The 16745-nt window shown below is 43.4% G+C and overlaps 1 protein-coding gene across 1 annotated transcript; it reads left to right on the forward strand.

The window, feature by feature from the left end:
• The first annotated feature begins 14 nt into the window (after positions 1-14).
• On the forward strand, positions 15-16574 carry tmprss7 (transmembrane serine protease 7). Its single transcript, XM_061713677.1, has 19 exons — positions 15-343; positions 2106-2310; positions 2426-2556; positions 2637-2704; positions 3523-3716; positions 3805-3840; positions 3923-4151; positions 5394-5518; positions 5703-5799; positions 11351-11381; positions 11455-11561; positions 11638-11774; positions 11981-12088; positions 12211-12318; positions 12398-12514; positions 13093-13288; positions 14689-14957; positions 16137-16273; positions 16379-16574. Exons 1-19 carry the CDS (start codon positions 281-283, stop codon positions 16538-16540), a joined length of 2520 nt encoding a protein of 839 aa, XP_061569661.1. The 5' UTR covers positions 15-280; the 3' UTR covers positions 16541-16574.
• The last annotated feature ends 171 nt before the right edge of the window (positions 16575-16745 follow it).

Genomic DNA, 16745 nt, shown 5'->3' on the forward strand with positions numbered 1-16745 from the left:
GATCAAAGGCAGCGATGGAAAGTAATGAATGAAACCTTAGCCCTTGAACTGGAGGTGGCGCGTTGTCCACAGTGAGCTCCCTCTTTCTCCACAGCTCATCTGTGCTGGAGGATCTGGTTTCGGACAGCTGTTAACGGAGGACCCAGCCGGCGTGGTGTACGGCTCAAAGCCCTTTTTCTGCCGCTCTTTATGTAAGAGAATTATTGTTCTGATAGCGAAGAGAATGGAGCTGAAAAACCAAGTAAGAATGAGATGATAATGGCTCACTAAGATACCTGTCATGGGTGCAATGCAAGAGGAGACAAATGGAGATGAGGATGCATCTCAACTGGACGCTGCCAGTGTAAGTAAGATAAAGTAGGGAAAGGACATTTTAGAACACCATCCTTTTCTTTTTGTTGTTTATCAAAGCATTTAGTCAGTTATATCATGCTTATCATCCTAAATCATGCATGCTCAGCTTTAATTTGAGCAGCAATCCTAACAGGGGAATGCTTTTGTAATTCTGTAGAAAGCATCCAACTGCATTTGGACAAATTATCTAATAAGAAAATGTCACATTTTTCATACTTGGAGTCCTACATACATTTTTCAACTCATGAACATTAATGATTGGCTGTGTTGCTTTGCCAGACCTTTACTGCAGCTGTCTTTGATTTGGGGGTCTTTGTGCCTGCTTTTATCTTCAAGTAAAATTAAACTTGATTGGGTTGAGATAACTTGATTGATTTTGGTGAATATTCTGCATCTTTACATTCAAAAATTAACTAAGTATGTTTACTGTCATTGCTCATATATACTCTGCAACACCATTCAATCAGCATTCCTGTATTTGGCTGAACCTGAGTGGAGCATATCTTACTTGAATCTTCATCCAGCTGCTTCTGTTTGCTGTCATTTATCAAACACGAGTGACCCAGAGCTGTGCATCACGCTGCTTCCACACGTTTTAGAGATTATGTTTGAACAGTTTGCTTTGAATCATGAGGCTTTACAATCCTCCCTTGTACATATTTTTTCTTGTCCTTCTGGTTAGGGTTGTTCTTAGTTTCAAATGTCCAAGGAATGTTGTTGCGTAACTGGTTTTGCCCTTTTAAGTTATCCTTTCTGTTCTTGAACTTTATGCTTGTTTATTTTTTTATTTTTCCAGTTTTTGCATGTTCGGTTTAAAAAATGTCGAAACGTCATCCTAAGAAAGCACTCTGTAATCTATATCTAGTGTAATCTTTGCAGTATGAATAAGAAATGATGAAGGAACACCCTAAACCTGTCCATAGGGACTCAAACTACCAAAGATGCCTTATTGAATTTGAATTTTAATAAACTCCAACTAAGAGAGTCTGCATGCTATTTTGATAAATGTCAAGAAATTATGTAAGTGTCTTAGTGATTCCAGACTAACTTTATGACATCCAGCCAGCAATGCAGATTTGCATAATCTTGAGTCTTTCATTTTTATTTATTTTCTGAGCAGTAGCTTATGTGTCTGCTCCTGCAGACCAAGAGGTCTGTTCACAGAGCCGAGCTTTTGAAGCACATCTGTGTGCTTCGTAGTTTATTAAATATGTGTAAAATAGATTAACTTTTTCCCCCCTGCGGGACTCCATACCCTGCTAACTTGTGATGGATTAAGAGCCATTTGTGCAGTATGGAATGACACTGAATGAATAATAGATGTGCACTGGGTAACTCAATGAGAGCTGAGTGCATCGGATGATGGTATTGCTTTGGAACCAGCCAGCCTCCATCCTTTGACTGGCTAACGAGTTAATGTGGCACTTCTTGGACAAACTTTTGTTCAAACACTCAAAGACTTTGAAATCGTTCAGGGATGAGAGGATTGTTGCAGCAGGGCTATGCCCTTTTGATGTTTCTCCTTCAAAACAGTCATGTTTCAGCCACAAAAACAGCTTCCCTCTACAATTAAACCCTGATGGCTTTTATAGTTTATTGAGAGACATTTGTATGCTCATTCCATTTATTTTCAGCACCATATACCACATCTCGATTCGGATCAGGACATCCTGAATTGCGCTAGTTAAAGGTCAAAGAAAATGAAGTGCATCTGTAGAGGGGTGTGACTGTATCCCCCTTTTGGGCTGCAGGTCACGGATGTGTCCGTGGAGGTGGCCACTGTGGATCACACGCTGCAGAAGCTGCGCAGGATCTACAGAAAAACTAGACGAAGGCCCAAGGGACTCCAAAGGCTGTGGGCTTATCTGCTGAACGTCCCACACATCGCTGTCATCATTGCAGCCGTGCTGTTTGTGGTGGTGGTGGTCATATGGTCCCTGCTGTGGGTCTTCATATGTAAGTGGTTGTGTAATTGTTCACCTGAAGTGGTACCACGTGTCCGACAACACCTACTGATTGGTAAACATATAAGTTACACCATATAATAGAGGTTCAATTAGATTTTTTTCAGTTCGCAGGGAAAGTAACAGTGGAGCATACTTTGCTGGGATGTTCCGTGTTGCCAATGTGGAGTTTATCCCAGAGTACCGTCAGGCAGAGTCCTATGAGTTTGTATCCATGGCAAACAAAATACAACACGTGGTAGGTTATCAGTGTGACGTTATTGATAATGGTTAGTGCAGAAATAAGAAAGTGTAGTGTTTATTGCCAGTGTCTCGCAGGTGGGCAATGTGTTCAAGATGTCATCGGTGTCAAGACTCTACAAGCAAGCTGTCATTTCAGACCTCAGGTACGGCTGGAGTATCGGCAGTACTCGAGATGAGGGGGGATTGCATCCCCCCTGAAATAAAGAGTCAAAATCATCCCCCCTGTAAAACTGCCATCCCCCTTTCCATCCCTTATGTCATTTCATCAATGAATGTGGTTTTACTGCTATTTCAACATTTAGAGTCATCACCAGAAAAATAACTTATTTGACAATTTTCACCTCTTTCAAGTAAATTTTCACTTGAAATAAGTAGAAAAATCTGCCAGTGGGACAAGACTTATCTTCTTATTACAAGCAAAACAATCTTGTTCCACTGGTAGATTTTTCTACTTATTTCAAGTGAAAATCTACTTGAAACAGGTGAAAATTGTTGTTTTTTCCAGTGATGAGTCTTGTTTTAAGTATGAGATTTTTTTTACTAAAATGAGACATTTTAACTAGAAATAGGACAAATATTCTTATTTTGAGTTTTTGCAGAGATCCATTTACTTATCCTGTGAAGGAGAGAATCATTGATAAGTTCAGAAAACTGTTTTTTAAGTGTTTTGATGTATTTTAAGCCCAGTGGATATTTAAAGCTTATAAAAGGCTGCATTTAACTGCTGCTATGTCATTCCTGCAGTATTTCTGCAGGTGTTTTGGTCAGTGCTATTATTTGTAATATATTATATTATTTGTAATCAGCACAAATTATCTGTCCCCATATGCTAAAATCCGCCATCCCCCCTGATTTTTTTTTACAACTCAAGTACTGAGTATCGGTTACCATCTGCAGAAAGCATGAAGAATTGAAGTCTTATCCTTTTTTTACCTGTGTTTTTCCCCTACGTTCTCCTAAGTCACAACAATAAAGGGGGTGTGTTGGTGCATTTCTGGATGGTGTTTATAGTTCCCCAGCTAAAGAGCACAGCAATGTGTGAGGAGTGTATAGAGGCCATTCTCAGAGACTCTGTCCACACCAGCCTGAAGAACCGGTCCTCTGTGGGCTACCTGCTCGGCCTCCCGGTCGATATGGACTCCATCCTCATCAACGGTGTGTTTGTCCGTCCATCTATCCTTATACCTGAAAACCTGTTCATCCCAGCATCTTTAGTAAAATGGACTGCTCTGCACCTTGACAGGTGTTCAGCGTTCAGATTATACGTCGAACACTGCAGGTAGGCAGCAACAACAATAGCTGGGGAAGAAAAAAAATCATTGTGTTCCATGTTTTCAGTGTTTAAATCACTCTCCTCCCAGATTCACAGTGTGTGGATAAGCTGTATACCAACCTTCCTGGAGTCAGCGTCCCTTTAAACGTCTACTCGTCATGGGGGGGTCTGAACTGCCACGTAAAGCTCACCGCCGTGCCTGGCTCTCTCATCCGCCTGACCATTGCCTCTTTTCTTATTGAGGCCAGCGACTGTGTGAATGATGCCCTCACTGTGTATGATGCTCTGCTGCCCATGAGAGGGCGCGTTCTGCACAGGTGAGTCTGCAGCAAACTACCAACTTCATTGTTTTTCTTAAATTGGTCCATGCATTATAATACCACAGATGAATAAAACATTGTTCTATATATTTACTGTTGATCTTCTTGAAACAGTGCCAATAGACAACAGTAGTATGCATGAAAAACAATGCAAATAAAAGTAACTTTTACTATTATTTAGCAAAAATATCAGTATTTGTTCTATTAATCGGTACAAAACATTAATTTATCTTTAGTGTAAGTTATAGGTTAGTCACTCCATAACCATCCATGTTTTTTTTTTTTTTATGTGAGGATCTTTATACTGTTGAAGCGTCCAGTCGGCTCAACTTTAGTTTCTGACATAACATTTTTCAAACACTCTTGTTTGATATGACTACTAGACTGATACAACTATACAATTAACGTCCAGACCCTGATGCAAGAAGGAGTCCCGAATGAGTGCATTTGTGTTTGTTGCCAAAACATGCTGACTGTTTCTGAAGTCATAACCTTTTTTTTTTTTTTTTTGAGCCTCTTCCTCTGCATGTCCTGTCAGTGAATTTTTCTTGCTGATTATGGCTCCAGACACTATGACCCCAATAATTATCTTATTTTCTAGGAATCCATTTTTTAGGGTTCTTTTAGGCTTTAGCATCAAACACTTTGATTGTGGGTTGAATTTGATACAGTGGTCATTACTGCACAGATTTGTAGATGTTTCAAATTAACAGTATTTCCATCCATTCATTTACACCCACTTTAATCCTATTCAGGGTTGGGGGGCTCTGCTGTAGCCTAGTCCAGTTCAGGTGGGGTTACACCCCGAATACGTCATCAATCCATTGCAGCATCTATGTACTTGTCAAAGGCCTTAAAGAGTTCATTAGGGCATTGATAATCTCCATAAACAAACAAATGTAAATGTATAATGTATAAACAAAAACAACTCCCATATTGAATGTTAAAATAAAAAGAGGTTTTCATAATTTGTTGCTCGTGTGGTTGTAGTTAATGGCACCTATTTACTTTACTACTGACCATACTGACCTTTTCCATGTCTCATCTTTGCTGTAATCTCAATTCTGATTGGTATTACTAAAATTGAGTTCTATATTTGATTTGTTTGAATTGTTATTGATTGTATGAAGAGACAATATTTCAAAGAGGATCCAGCGTTTTCTTGTGAATTACTGTATCACAATAGAAATTGTGCTGATTGTAGCTTTAGAAGTGCTCAAGTATGTCTCTGTGGTGCAGGCTGTGTGAACCGGTGTCCTCCTCCTTCTCCATTGTTTCTACCTCCAATGTCATGTTGCTGTCCTTCAGCATGACAAGTGGCAACAAGAACTTCAAAGGCCACTTTGAGGCCATCGCTGAGGAAAGTAAGACACATTTAGCACCTTATTTTATGAACTAGTGATTCCTGATTTAAGATTTAAGTGATTTATTTTTTTTCAGAGGGGCACATAGGAGGACACATCCACCTGTAACTACTATTGCATTGTGTAACATGTAGAATCTTACAGGGCTGACAGTAATCATAATGTCCATCTCTGTCTTTATCAGTATGTAAGTCTCAAATTGAGACCCGGTTAGAGCCTGACATCAGCAGTCAGATCTACAGCCCCTTCTACCCCAGCCTGCTGCCGCCACAGTGCTCCTTGTTGTGCCCGACCATATGCCCATCTGAACTTATAAAATGTATGAACATTTTGTGATTATGAGGGCCTGTAAAACCAGACTTTGCCCCTTCTTCCTGAAGTCCTGCGACCCCCTTCTGCTAACTCCTGGTTATCTCGGCCTGGGTCGAGATAGCCCGTTTACGACCCCCACGGCATGGCCGGAGATCAAAACAAGGACCCAGCAGGGTTTCTGCCAGGGAAAACAGACTTCCTTGGGGGTTTTATGACACCTAAGCAGGGGTCGGGATGCAGCGGAGCCAAAACCAGACCTCAAAATGGTACTGCTTCTTTGAACCCCCCCTTTTCCGCTTTAATGTGCCTCATAAAATGGCGCTGTTGCCTGAACTACAACCCCCAGCATGCCTTGCGGGGGGGGGGTGGCGCCTACAAGCGGCGTTCATCCAATCGCAATGAGGCACCGATGACGTCACCGCAGCGCGCGTAGGATCAAAACCCCTGCCGCTGCTCCTCTTCTCTTCCGATCACCCTCTCATCCGAGCTGGATCGTTTGGCTCTGGGCCAAGATCCCATCTCCCTTTCTCCCCCCGGCTGGGGGGAGGTGTAAGGCCCCATCGGGCCGCTCCGGTGGACCTGCAGCCCGTTGAAGCCGCGGTGCACGGAGCCGCCCCCATCAGCTCCCGGTCTCAACTTTTCATCCAGAGTCCTGCTTCACGTGTCCCCGGTCCCTGGGAGCTGGAAAGGGGGGGGGAAGCCGCTCCGAAGCTCGGCCCCGGCCCAGGGTGAGACCCGTTCTTCTTTCCTAACCTCTCTCTCTGCTCTTAAAACTTCACCTGAAAGGACCCGTGGACAGCCTGCCCCGCGCAGAACCGAGACGCATCCCGCTGCCCGTCCCGGGGCCACGCGCTCAGGCCGACGGGCACCAGCACTCAGAAGAAGTAGACTGGCCCCGCGCGCCCCCGAGACGACGTGATAGCCTCCGGACCGGAGCTGGAGCGCCGGCTGCTTCAGCTGTACCCCCGTCCTCTCGTGATTCCAGAGTCAGGAGGAGGAGCGGGAGAGGCGGGAGGACTCTCTGGGATCGGACTCCGACCAAAGACCCGGCAGGAACCCCTGATCGGCACCCGGAGACCCGAGGAGGCGTGAGGTTTTGAGACCTGGGTGTATGAGTTTAACTGGGAGTGTTACAGAGCTAAATCTGTGTTCAGAGCTGAGATTACACCACCATCATTATAAGGACTGTTTTCATTAATTTGTAGTCACTACTTTCTGCTAGTCATTCATGTTTTAAAGCGCTGTTTTCTGCAGTTGATCACGGTTTAACACCGGGATCACCATCCGTTCTAATCGCACGTGGCCAAGAGGGCGCGTCCATCTTTAAAAGACCACAGGAGCCCCGTTTGAACTGTAGATGTTCTGTATCTTCGTTATTATTGCTTGATTTCTTTTCTTTTTCATTCCGTGCATTTAACGTTTATGTTTCATTTTATTGATTGTTGTTTTTCTAGTTAATTAATCGTTTTATGGATACTTAAGCCATTTCTGCCATCAGATTTATTTGGGTGTTGCGTTTATCATCTTTTGACACCCGTATGTAAATAAATTCTGATTGATTTCTTTATGAGTGGTTGTGTTATTTCATGCAAGATTTGGTCACAGATTGATTTGTTTAAGCAGAGCCTAGTGTTCGGATATCACGCCTTCACTGTTATTCTGTAAGATTTGCTGTTCTGCAGGATAATTCAAATCATAATGAGACTGATTTTCTGCTGTTAGTTATCGAATTCCACCGGAAGTAAGGCCCCGGCGGTGGTGCCCCTACGAGAATTATCATTTTTGATAATACAATTTGATAAATAGTCAACTTTATTAATTATTAATAATTCTTTAATAGAATTATCATTAGCCTTGATAACTGGACAGCCAAGCTACCTTGAGTTGCACAACATTAAATGGCGCCCCAGCGTGAGGCTCTCTCGAAACGATATTTGTGACCAGTTTGTATGAAATAACAGAACATTAATTTTGATCGGGAAAGAAAATATTTTTATTTTTCTTCCCCTCTCATTACCTGATTCCTACGGTTATTTTAAGTTGTTCTAATAGCAACCTCGCCTCACTAAAGGGTGATTGCTTTGTTAAGTTCTTTAATTTTATTAGTTTGAACTTTTATTTTTCATCACACGATTATTAATCTTGTGATTGATTTCCTCTGCAACCTTGCTTCACTGAAGGTAATGGTTGGGTTTGCTTTAAGTTCTGTTAATTTTATTAACCTGAACTTTTTCTACCACTCAATTTTTGTGAATCTGTTTGAGTAATTTCCTCTTGCAACCAGGTTCCATGGAAACTAATGGTTGGCTCGCTGTAAGTTCCTGATTTTTATTAATCTGAACTTTTATTGAGGGATCACTATTTTATTAATCTCTGATTAATTCCCTTTTGCAACCATACTTAACTGAAGGTAATGGTTGACTTAATTTCTTTAATTCTATTAATTGAACTGTTGCTGATTACCCCATGTGAGTTATTAATCTTCTCAGATTCATCTCTACTGTGTTTTAAGTTGAATCTTTAATTTAAAGTTATTTAAAGATTCCTCCCTTTTTTATTCACTTTATTAATTCCTTTCAGTTGGTTCTTGCTTCTAAGGTTATAACCAATACCCCAGTCTCTCAGGGTTTGTTATCGGTTTAATTTCTTCTAATCTGGGTGATAACGTGAGCTGACTTCGTTAATAAGTGTAATCTCTTGCCAGAATCCCAAGCGAAGCGCTGGGGCCTGGACCGTGAGCTGAGGTGTGGTTATTAATGGCAGAGAGCTCATCGCAGTGGACGGAGAACCAGCAGAGGTGACCAGGCTGATGGAGATGGACCGACAGGCAAGTCTGTTCTTAGGCTGGACCCAAAAGTGGTGAGCCCGGTCATCTCATCCCCCTGAGCCCCCTGGTCAGACCCCACCGTGAGTAAGCCAAAAATTAATTACCCGAAAGGAGCTGCGGCCCTTCCCAGTTTTCACTGTTACTGACGCTGAAGAAGCAGCTCAGCGTTTTCTTAAAGTAAACCAGAGGAGAACAGATCACGATTAACAACCAAGGCGCAGACGCCGTACCTCAGAGCGAGGGGGGTCCCACGTTTGACCTTTTTTTTTTTAGCAAAAGAACACTGAACAGCTGCATTACCTTGTATGCAGCGGCCCCCTCACAATTTTTCTGACCCAGAAGTGGAAGCCCGCTCCACACCTGAAAGGGGGGTAGGATACTTTGGGGCGTTAAAAAAAAAATTCACGCCTACACACAATTTCCAGGCTTCCATAGCCGGCATGAGTTAATTTGTGTGTTTTTGTCGCCTAGCAATTAATCAAAGAGTGGTTAAATTGTTGGTTTTTGATTTTAGGTACAGTGTACACACTGAAACCTAACTAACCTCTCCTTTTATCTTTCGTTTACCGCACTTTAAGAGTGACATCACTGTGTTAGGTAAATGAATGATGTTATTGCTTTGAATATGTTTTTCTTTTCATATTTTTGTGCATGGCTCGCCTAGTGGAGGAAACCAGGCGAGCTCACGCCCCCAACCAGAGTTTCGTGATCACATGGACTGGTGCACCGTTGTTAGATTCGACAACCAGACCCTGCATTCCGGTTTTCGATTCGAAGGGGGGATGTTGTGCCCGACCATATGCCCATCTGAACTTATAAAATGTATGAACATTTTGTGATTATGAGGGCCTGTAAAACCAGACTTTGCCCCTTCTTCCTGAAGTCCTGCGACCCCCTTCTGCTAACTCCTGGTTATCTCGGCCTGGGTCGAGATAGCCCGTTTACGACCCCCACGGCATGGCCGGAGATCAAAACAAGGACCCAGCAGGGTTTCTGCCAGGGAAAACAGACTTCCTTGGGGGTTTTATGACACCTAAGCAGGGGTCGGGATGCAGCGGAGCCAAAACCAGACCTCAAAATGGTACTGCTTCTTTGAACCCCCCCTTTTCCGCTTTAATGTGCCTCATAAAATGGCGCTGTTGCCTGAACTACAACCCCCAGCATGCCTTGCGGGGGGGGGGTGGCGCCTACAAGCGGCGTTCATCCAATCGCAATGAGGCACCGATGACGTCACCGCAGCGCGCGTAGGATCAAAACCCCTGCCGCTGCTCCTCTTCTCTTCCGATCACCCTCTCATCCGAGCTGGATCGTTTGGCTCTGGGCCAAGATCCCATCTCCCTTTCTCCCCCCGGCTGGGGGGAGGTGTAAGGCCCCATCGGGCCGCTCCGGTGGACCTGCAGCCCGTTGAAGCCGCGGTGCACGGAGCCGCCCCCATCAGCTCCCGGTCTCAACTTTTCATCCAGAGTCCTGCTTCACGTGTCCCCGGTCCCTGGGAGCTGGAAAGGGGGGGGGAAGCCGCTCCGAAGCTCGGCCCCGGCCCAGGGTGAGACCCGTTCTTCTTTCCTAACCTCTCTCTCTGCTCTTAAAACTTCACCTGAAAGGACCTGTGGACAGCCTGCCCCGCGCAGAACCGAGACGCATCCCGCTGCCCGTCCCGGGGCCACGCGCTCAGGCCGACGGGCACCAGCACTCAGAAGAAGTAGACTGGCCCCGCGCGCCCCCGAGACGACGTGATAGCCTCCGGACCGGAGCTGGAGCGCCGGCTGCTTCAGCTGTACCCCCGTCCTCTCGTGATTCCAGAGTCAGGAGGAGGAGCGGGAGAGGCGGGAGGACTCTCTGGGATCGGACTCCGACCAAAGACCCGGCAGGAACCCCTGATCGGCACCCGGAGACCCGAGGAGGCGTGAGGTTTTGAGACCTGGGTGTATGAGTTTAACTGGGAGTGTTACAGAGCTAAATCTGTGTTCAGAGCTGAGATTACACCACCATCATTATAAGGACTGTTTTCATTAATTTGTAGTCACTACTTTCTGCTAGTCATTCATGTTTTAAAGCGCTGTTTTCTGCAGTTGATCACGGTTTAACACCGGGATCACCATCCGTTCTAATTGCACGTGGCCAAGAGGGCGCGTCCATCTTTAAAAGACCACAGGAGCCCCGTTTGAACTGTAGATGTTCTGTATCTTCGTTATTATTGCTTGATTTCTTTTCTTTTTCATTCCATGCATTTAACGTTTATGTTTCATTTTATTGATTGTTGTTTTTCTAGTTAATTAATTGTTTTATGGATACTTAAGCCATTTCTGCCATCAGATTTATTTGGGTGTTGCGTTTATCATCTTTTGACACCCGTATGTAAATAAATTCTGATTGATTTCTTTATGAGTGGTTGTGTTATTTCATGCAAGATTTGGTCACAAATTGATTTGTTTAAGCAGAGCCTAGTGTTCGGATATCACGCCTTCACTGTTATTCTGTAAGATTTGCTGTTCTGCAGGATAATTCAAATCATAATGAGACTGATTTTCTGCTGTTAGTTATCGAATTCCACCGGAAGTAAGGCCCCGGCGGTGGTGCCCCTACGAGAATTATCATTTTTGATAATACAATTTGATAAATAGTCAACTTTATTAATAATTCTTTAATAGAATTATCATTAGCCTTGATAACTGGACAGCCAAGCTACCTATGAGTTGCACAACATCCTGTACCTGGACATTTCAGGTAGATATTCTTACAGACTATAAAACCTTAATGATTATTGTTTTCCATTTGCTGTATCATCTTTATTTTGCAGACCTCAAACCTAAATTTAGGAGTTGCATTACAGTTCCACAACTATGCGCTGAAACCAAAGGAGATGAAGGGCTGTGACAACGGCTGGTGGAGGATCAATGAGGTCATGTATGTGTCTGGGGAGTGTGCACTGTCGCGCTCCTTGAGCTTGTTTGTGTTGCTGAGGCCGGTTCTCTCCGGACAGCTTCTGCGGCAGCTACGTGGAACACCACACAGTGTTTCGGATAGCCAACCACAACCTGGAGGTGGAGTTTCGCTGCAGCTCACGTCACTCTGCTCAGCCTTTTCTGGCCTCTTACAGCAGTTACAACATCAGCCAGCGTAAGCCCCGAACAACGCATTGTAGAGACCCGACTGCAGATTTATGAAGTGACTAATAATGCATATTATATTTTCATTCATTAAGAGGAAGTTCAGTATGTGCAAACTAAAACACTGACTATGCACAAATCATTAACTTGGCTTTTTTTTAAATTATTCCTGCTCCTTCCCTACAATTTATAAATAACTAATCTCTTTTCTACCAGCTTGTCCAGAGAGCCACTTCTTGTGCAGCACAGGGCTGTGTGTGGAGAAGAGTCGTCTGTGCGACGGCCTGGATGACTGTCAGGACGAGAGTGACGAAGTTTTCTGCTGTATGTCGGTCTAAAAGAGACACAACACTGGTTGTGATCCTGTGAAGTTCTGTGTAAACCTGCTGGCACATGCTGCTGTAAAAGTCTTACAAGAAGCGTTTATACGTTGCATATCTTCACAGCAAGGCCCACGATGAACTGTGGTGGAACTAGTCCTCCACATCCTTTGTATGTGTGCAATGGAGAGACAGACTGCAAAGATGGAGCAGATGAAATCAACTGCACTCACGGTACACATTTTCTGCATGTCTTCAAAGGTAAATTTGTGTGAGCTTTTACCTTCTTAATAATTGCAGTATGTTTTGGCAGAAACAACCTGTTCTCCAATCAGGTATCAGTGCCGCAGCGGATCCTGCATCCTAAAGAAGAACGCAAAGTGTGATGATGTTCCCGATTGTGAGGACCGTAGCGATGAGGCCGACTGCAGTGAGTACTCTGCAGTACCATCACTATAACCATCCCTTATAACCCAGCATGTACCAGTTTTCTATTCTCAAAGGGCTCCCAAGCTGATATGATGAAACTGTTTTTGCAAGACTGCAATAATTCTGGGAGTGAAATGTAAATCTGTCTTAAATTATGAAATGCAAAGTTTAAAAATGTGAACCTCTTTGTCCAAAGTGCCACTACATTGCCACAAAATGCTTCCAACTTATTAGGGTACTTGGTTGAACATTTAATTTGCTTCAGCTCTGATAAAGAAACAAACCATCTGCATTAGTTTAAAGCTTTCCTCAGTTTCCAAACCAATTTACGTTACAAAATACTCAACTGCCAGTATTAGAACCGGCTTACTATAAGCCTGAAGGAGCATAACTTTATAGAATCAGGTATTTCAAGACAATTGTGGACAAAATCGCTGCTAAAGCTGCCAAAGACTTCAAAATCCAAATCCAATCCCAGCTCTAAATGCTTGTTGTAGATGCTGAAACGCATGCAAAATGTACGCTCTCTGAGGATAAACGCCAGTATAACAACATAATCCATCACTACATCCTCCTCAGCCTGCGGCCGTCCCTCCCCGCTCAAGAGGTCAGGCTCACCTATTGATCTCCAACGTGTTGTGGGCGGGGTTAACTCTGTGGAGGGGGAGTGGCCATGGCAGGTCAGCCTGCACTTTGCTGGCAGCCTGTACTGCGGGGCCTCTGTCCTCTCGTCTGATTGGCTCATCTCAGCCGCTCACTGCTTCAGTAAAGAAAGGTCAGTCACCTTTGTTGCAAAAAAGTAATATATTCTGATATTGTTTCATGCTGCAATCTGATGCTATAATAATGATATGATCATTTCAGATTTATTACACTGCAAAGACCAACACTGAATAATGCTGCTATGGCAACTAGTTTTGGACTGTGATCACTCTAATAAATGGGAATATTACAAATTACGAAGACATTTCCATGTCACCAAGTAGTTTATTTTATTAACCTTTTTTTAAATCTCATTTCAACCCTTTTATGAAATTACATTTGGTTATCATTTACAATATACTGTTTTTTTCTGCCTTTCCATTCAAACTAACCTTCAACTGACATTTTACCATATGATCTATAAAGCCTTCTTAGCCTTCAGTATTTAGGCAAGTCAAAATTATTTGTGTCCAAAGTGCTTTACAAAAAATGCATTAAAAATTAAAATAGTTTAAAGCAGAAATTAAAAACACACATACTTTTAAGTTAAAGAATTAAAGAAATTCAACAAATGAGATGCAAGAAAATAAAGGTTGTAGTGCATTATGGGAGATTACTGAAATGCAGCAGTAAATAAAAATGTTTTCAACCTTGACTTGAAACAACTGAGAGTTTCAGCAGCAATGATGCATTCTTTTAGGGAGACCTGTGAGAACAGCGTTACAGTAGTCCAGTCTACTGAACACAAAAGCATAGACAAGTTTTGTCAGTCCTGCTGAGACATCAGTCCTTTAATCCTCGATATGTTCTTTAGGTGATAAAAGGCTGACTTCACTACTAATGTGGCTGTTAACATCAGGTCTGAGTCCAGAACCACTCTCAGATTTCTGGCTTGGGCATTGGTTTTTAGCTTTACTGCTTAAAGCTGAGTGCTGACCTTTAATCATTCTTCCTTGGCTCCAAAGACTATTATTTCCTTTTTTATCTCAATTAAACTGAAGAACATTCTGGCATATCCATTCTTTAATCTTATCAGTGCATTTGATCAGTGTTTGAATTGGATTATAGTCTCCTAACGAGATGGTTATATAGATTTGTGTGTCATCTGTATAGTTATGGTGACACGTTTTATTTTTTTTATAATTTGAGCGAGTGTGAGGCCCCAGAACTGAACCTTGAGGAACTCTGCATGTTATTGTTGTTAGCTCTGATTTGTAGTTACCTAAAGACACAAAATAGACCCTAGTCTTTTAAATAGGACTCCAACCAGCCAAGTGCTGTGCCAGAAAGTCCCACCCACGTCTTCAATCGATCTATCAAGATGTTGCCACTATCCATATTGGAGCCGATGTCATTAAGGACCTTTACTGTAATATGGCCAAAAGACTGGAAGACATTAAAATGGTCAATTAGTGTCAGGAGGTTCTACAGCTGTTGGACAACAGCTTTAGCCCCTTCCCTTTGACTTTGCAGACTTTCTGACCCCCGTTACTGGACGGCCCACCTCGGCATGCTGACACAGGGCAATTCCAAACACATGGCAGAGATCCAGCGGATCGTTGTGCACAAGTACTACAATGCTTACACGTTTGACTACGACATTGCCCTGCTACAGCTCAAGAAGCCCTGGCCTCCCTCGCTCAGCCCACTGGTGCAGCCTGTGTGCCTCCCGCCCTCCTCCCACGTGGTCACTGAGAGCCACCGCTGCTTGGTCACAGGATGGGGTTACAGATCCGAGGAGGGTAAGAAATGTGTTTAAAGGAACCCTGGCTATTAAGACATGTAGGTTTTAAAAGATAAATGTTGGTATCAATTATAACAATGTGATATAAAAAACCTTTTTGATGTCTTTGTTTTAATAAAATTTGAAAATATAATTTAACTCGTAGGTCGCCATTGTTGTTTACACCGCAATGCATTCTGGGTAGTGACGTCAGACGGTGGCACCTGCTAGCCCCCGTACACTGTTTTGACACCCAGAAACAGATGAAAACACAGCTAAACAGGTGGCGGCGCACCAGAAACACAGATCAAAACACAGCTAAACATTAAGGTGACGGCACACCTACAAAAAAGTTAAAAAAAAAAAAAAAAAAAAAAAAGTACAGCACCACATAAAGCATGAACTATAAAAACACCATAAAACTCAGATAGACTAACCGACCACACGTTTCAACTAGCAGATAGCATATGCTACAATAAAAACCCCAGCCAGATCTGGCGTCATTAAATTAAATAAAGATGTTCTTGCCTATTTGACGCGAAGTCTGCACCTCCCGTGTCTCCATCCCGGCGAGAGCGGAGGCGGAGGGCGGAGAGCGGGTGGCTTTGCGCTGCAGGTTTTAGAGCCACGGCTACGCCGTCTATGGCGTAGGCTACGCCGCTGACGCCGTAGCCTAATGCACTGGTAAGATCCGCACGACTTTGATCATTTTTGCAGATCTCCCGTGCATCACAGCACAAGAGAACTTTGATCCAGTTTGCCTGAACCGAGACGTCTTATGGGCTCCCTCGTCAGCCTCCACGGCCGGGAGATGCTGCTCATCTATGTTTTAGATATCGGTCCCAGTTAAACTAACGCGGCTTATCTTCCCAGAGCCACCGTTCTACGTCATCGCCCCCAGAATGCATTGCGCAGGTAGAACATGGCGCCTCCCACAGGTCAAAATATGTGATAAACATTGTAGATTTTTAAAGCAATTAGATTATTTTATGTGTTTCTAACAACATATTTTAGTATAAGAGAACAATTGTGGCTAATTAGGGACTACAAGTCTTAATAACCAGGGTTCCTTTTAAGAGAGCATGCTAACTGCCTACACTGACCCGTTCTCTTCACCTTTATTGACTATTGCAACAATACAGTTTACAATTTTGTAAACTGCAACTTTTTCTTTGCTGCACGTTTTGTCCCTCTGCAGATAAGGTGCTTCCCTCAGTGCTGCAGAAAGCTGAGGTGTCCATAATGAGTCAGACTGAGTGTAAAAAGCGTTACGGGCCCATTTCTCCACGCATGTTGTGTGCTGGGGTCCCCTCAGGAGAGCAGGATGCCTGCAGGGTGAGCTTTGTCATCTCCCATATTTCAACAGTCCCTGTATTCCTTCTTGAATACGTGTTTTGATTTTTTTTTTTTCCATTCTTTATTGCACGCTTTGTGTCTCAGGGAGATTCAGGGGGTCCTCTGTCCTGTCAGGCACCAGGTGGGGGTCGCTGGTTCCTTATCGGGATTGTCAGCTGGGGGTCTGGCTGTGGCAGACCCAACCTACCCGGAGTTTACACCAGGGTCAACAAGTTCACTTCCTGGATCTACAGTCATATCAGCTAACATCATGAAGTTCATTGTTGTGCTCAATCCTAATAAAAACCACTCCTATTTTACACTCCTGTGTTTTTTCATGTATACCCCTTGATATCATCAGCGGTGTATCCTTCAAAAACATTGTTTAGTCTCAATAACACAATAGACATGTTAGATATGTAACTGCAGATTGACACCCCTGTGGAGCATCTTGATGCACAGCAGAAGCAGT

This window comes from Cololabis saira, chromosome 22, assembly GCF_033807715.1.
Source record: "Cololabis saira isolate AMF1-May2022 chromosome 22, fColSai1.1, whole genome shotgun sequence".
In the NCBI taxonomy this organism is placed as follows: Eukaryota; Metazoa; Chordata; class Actinopteri; order Beloniformes; family Belonidae; genus Cololabis; species Cololabis saira.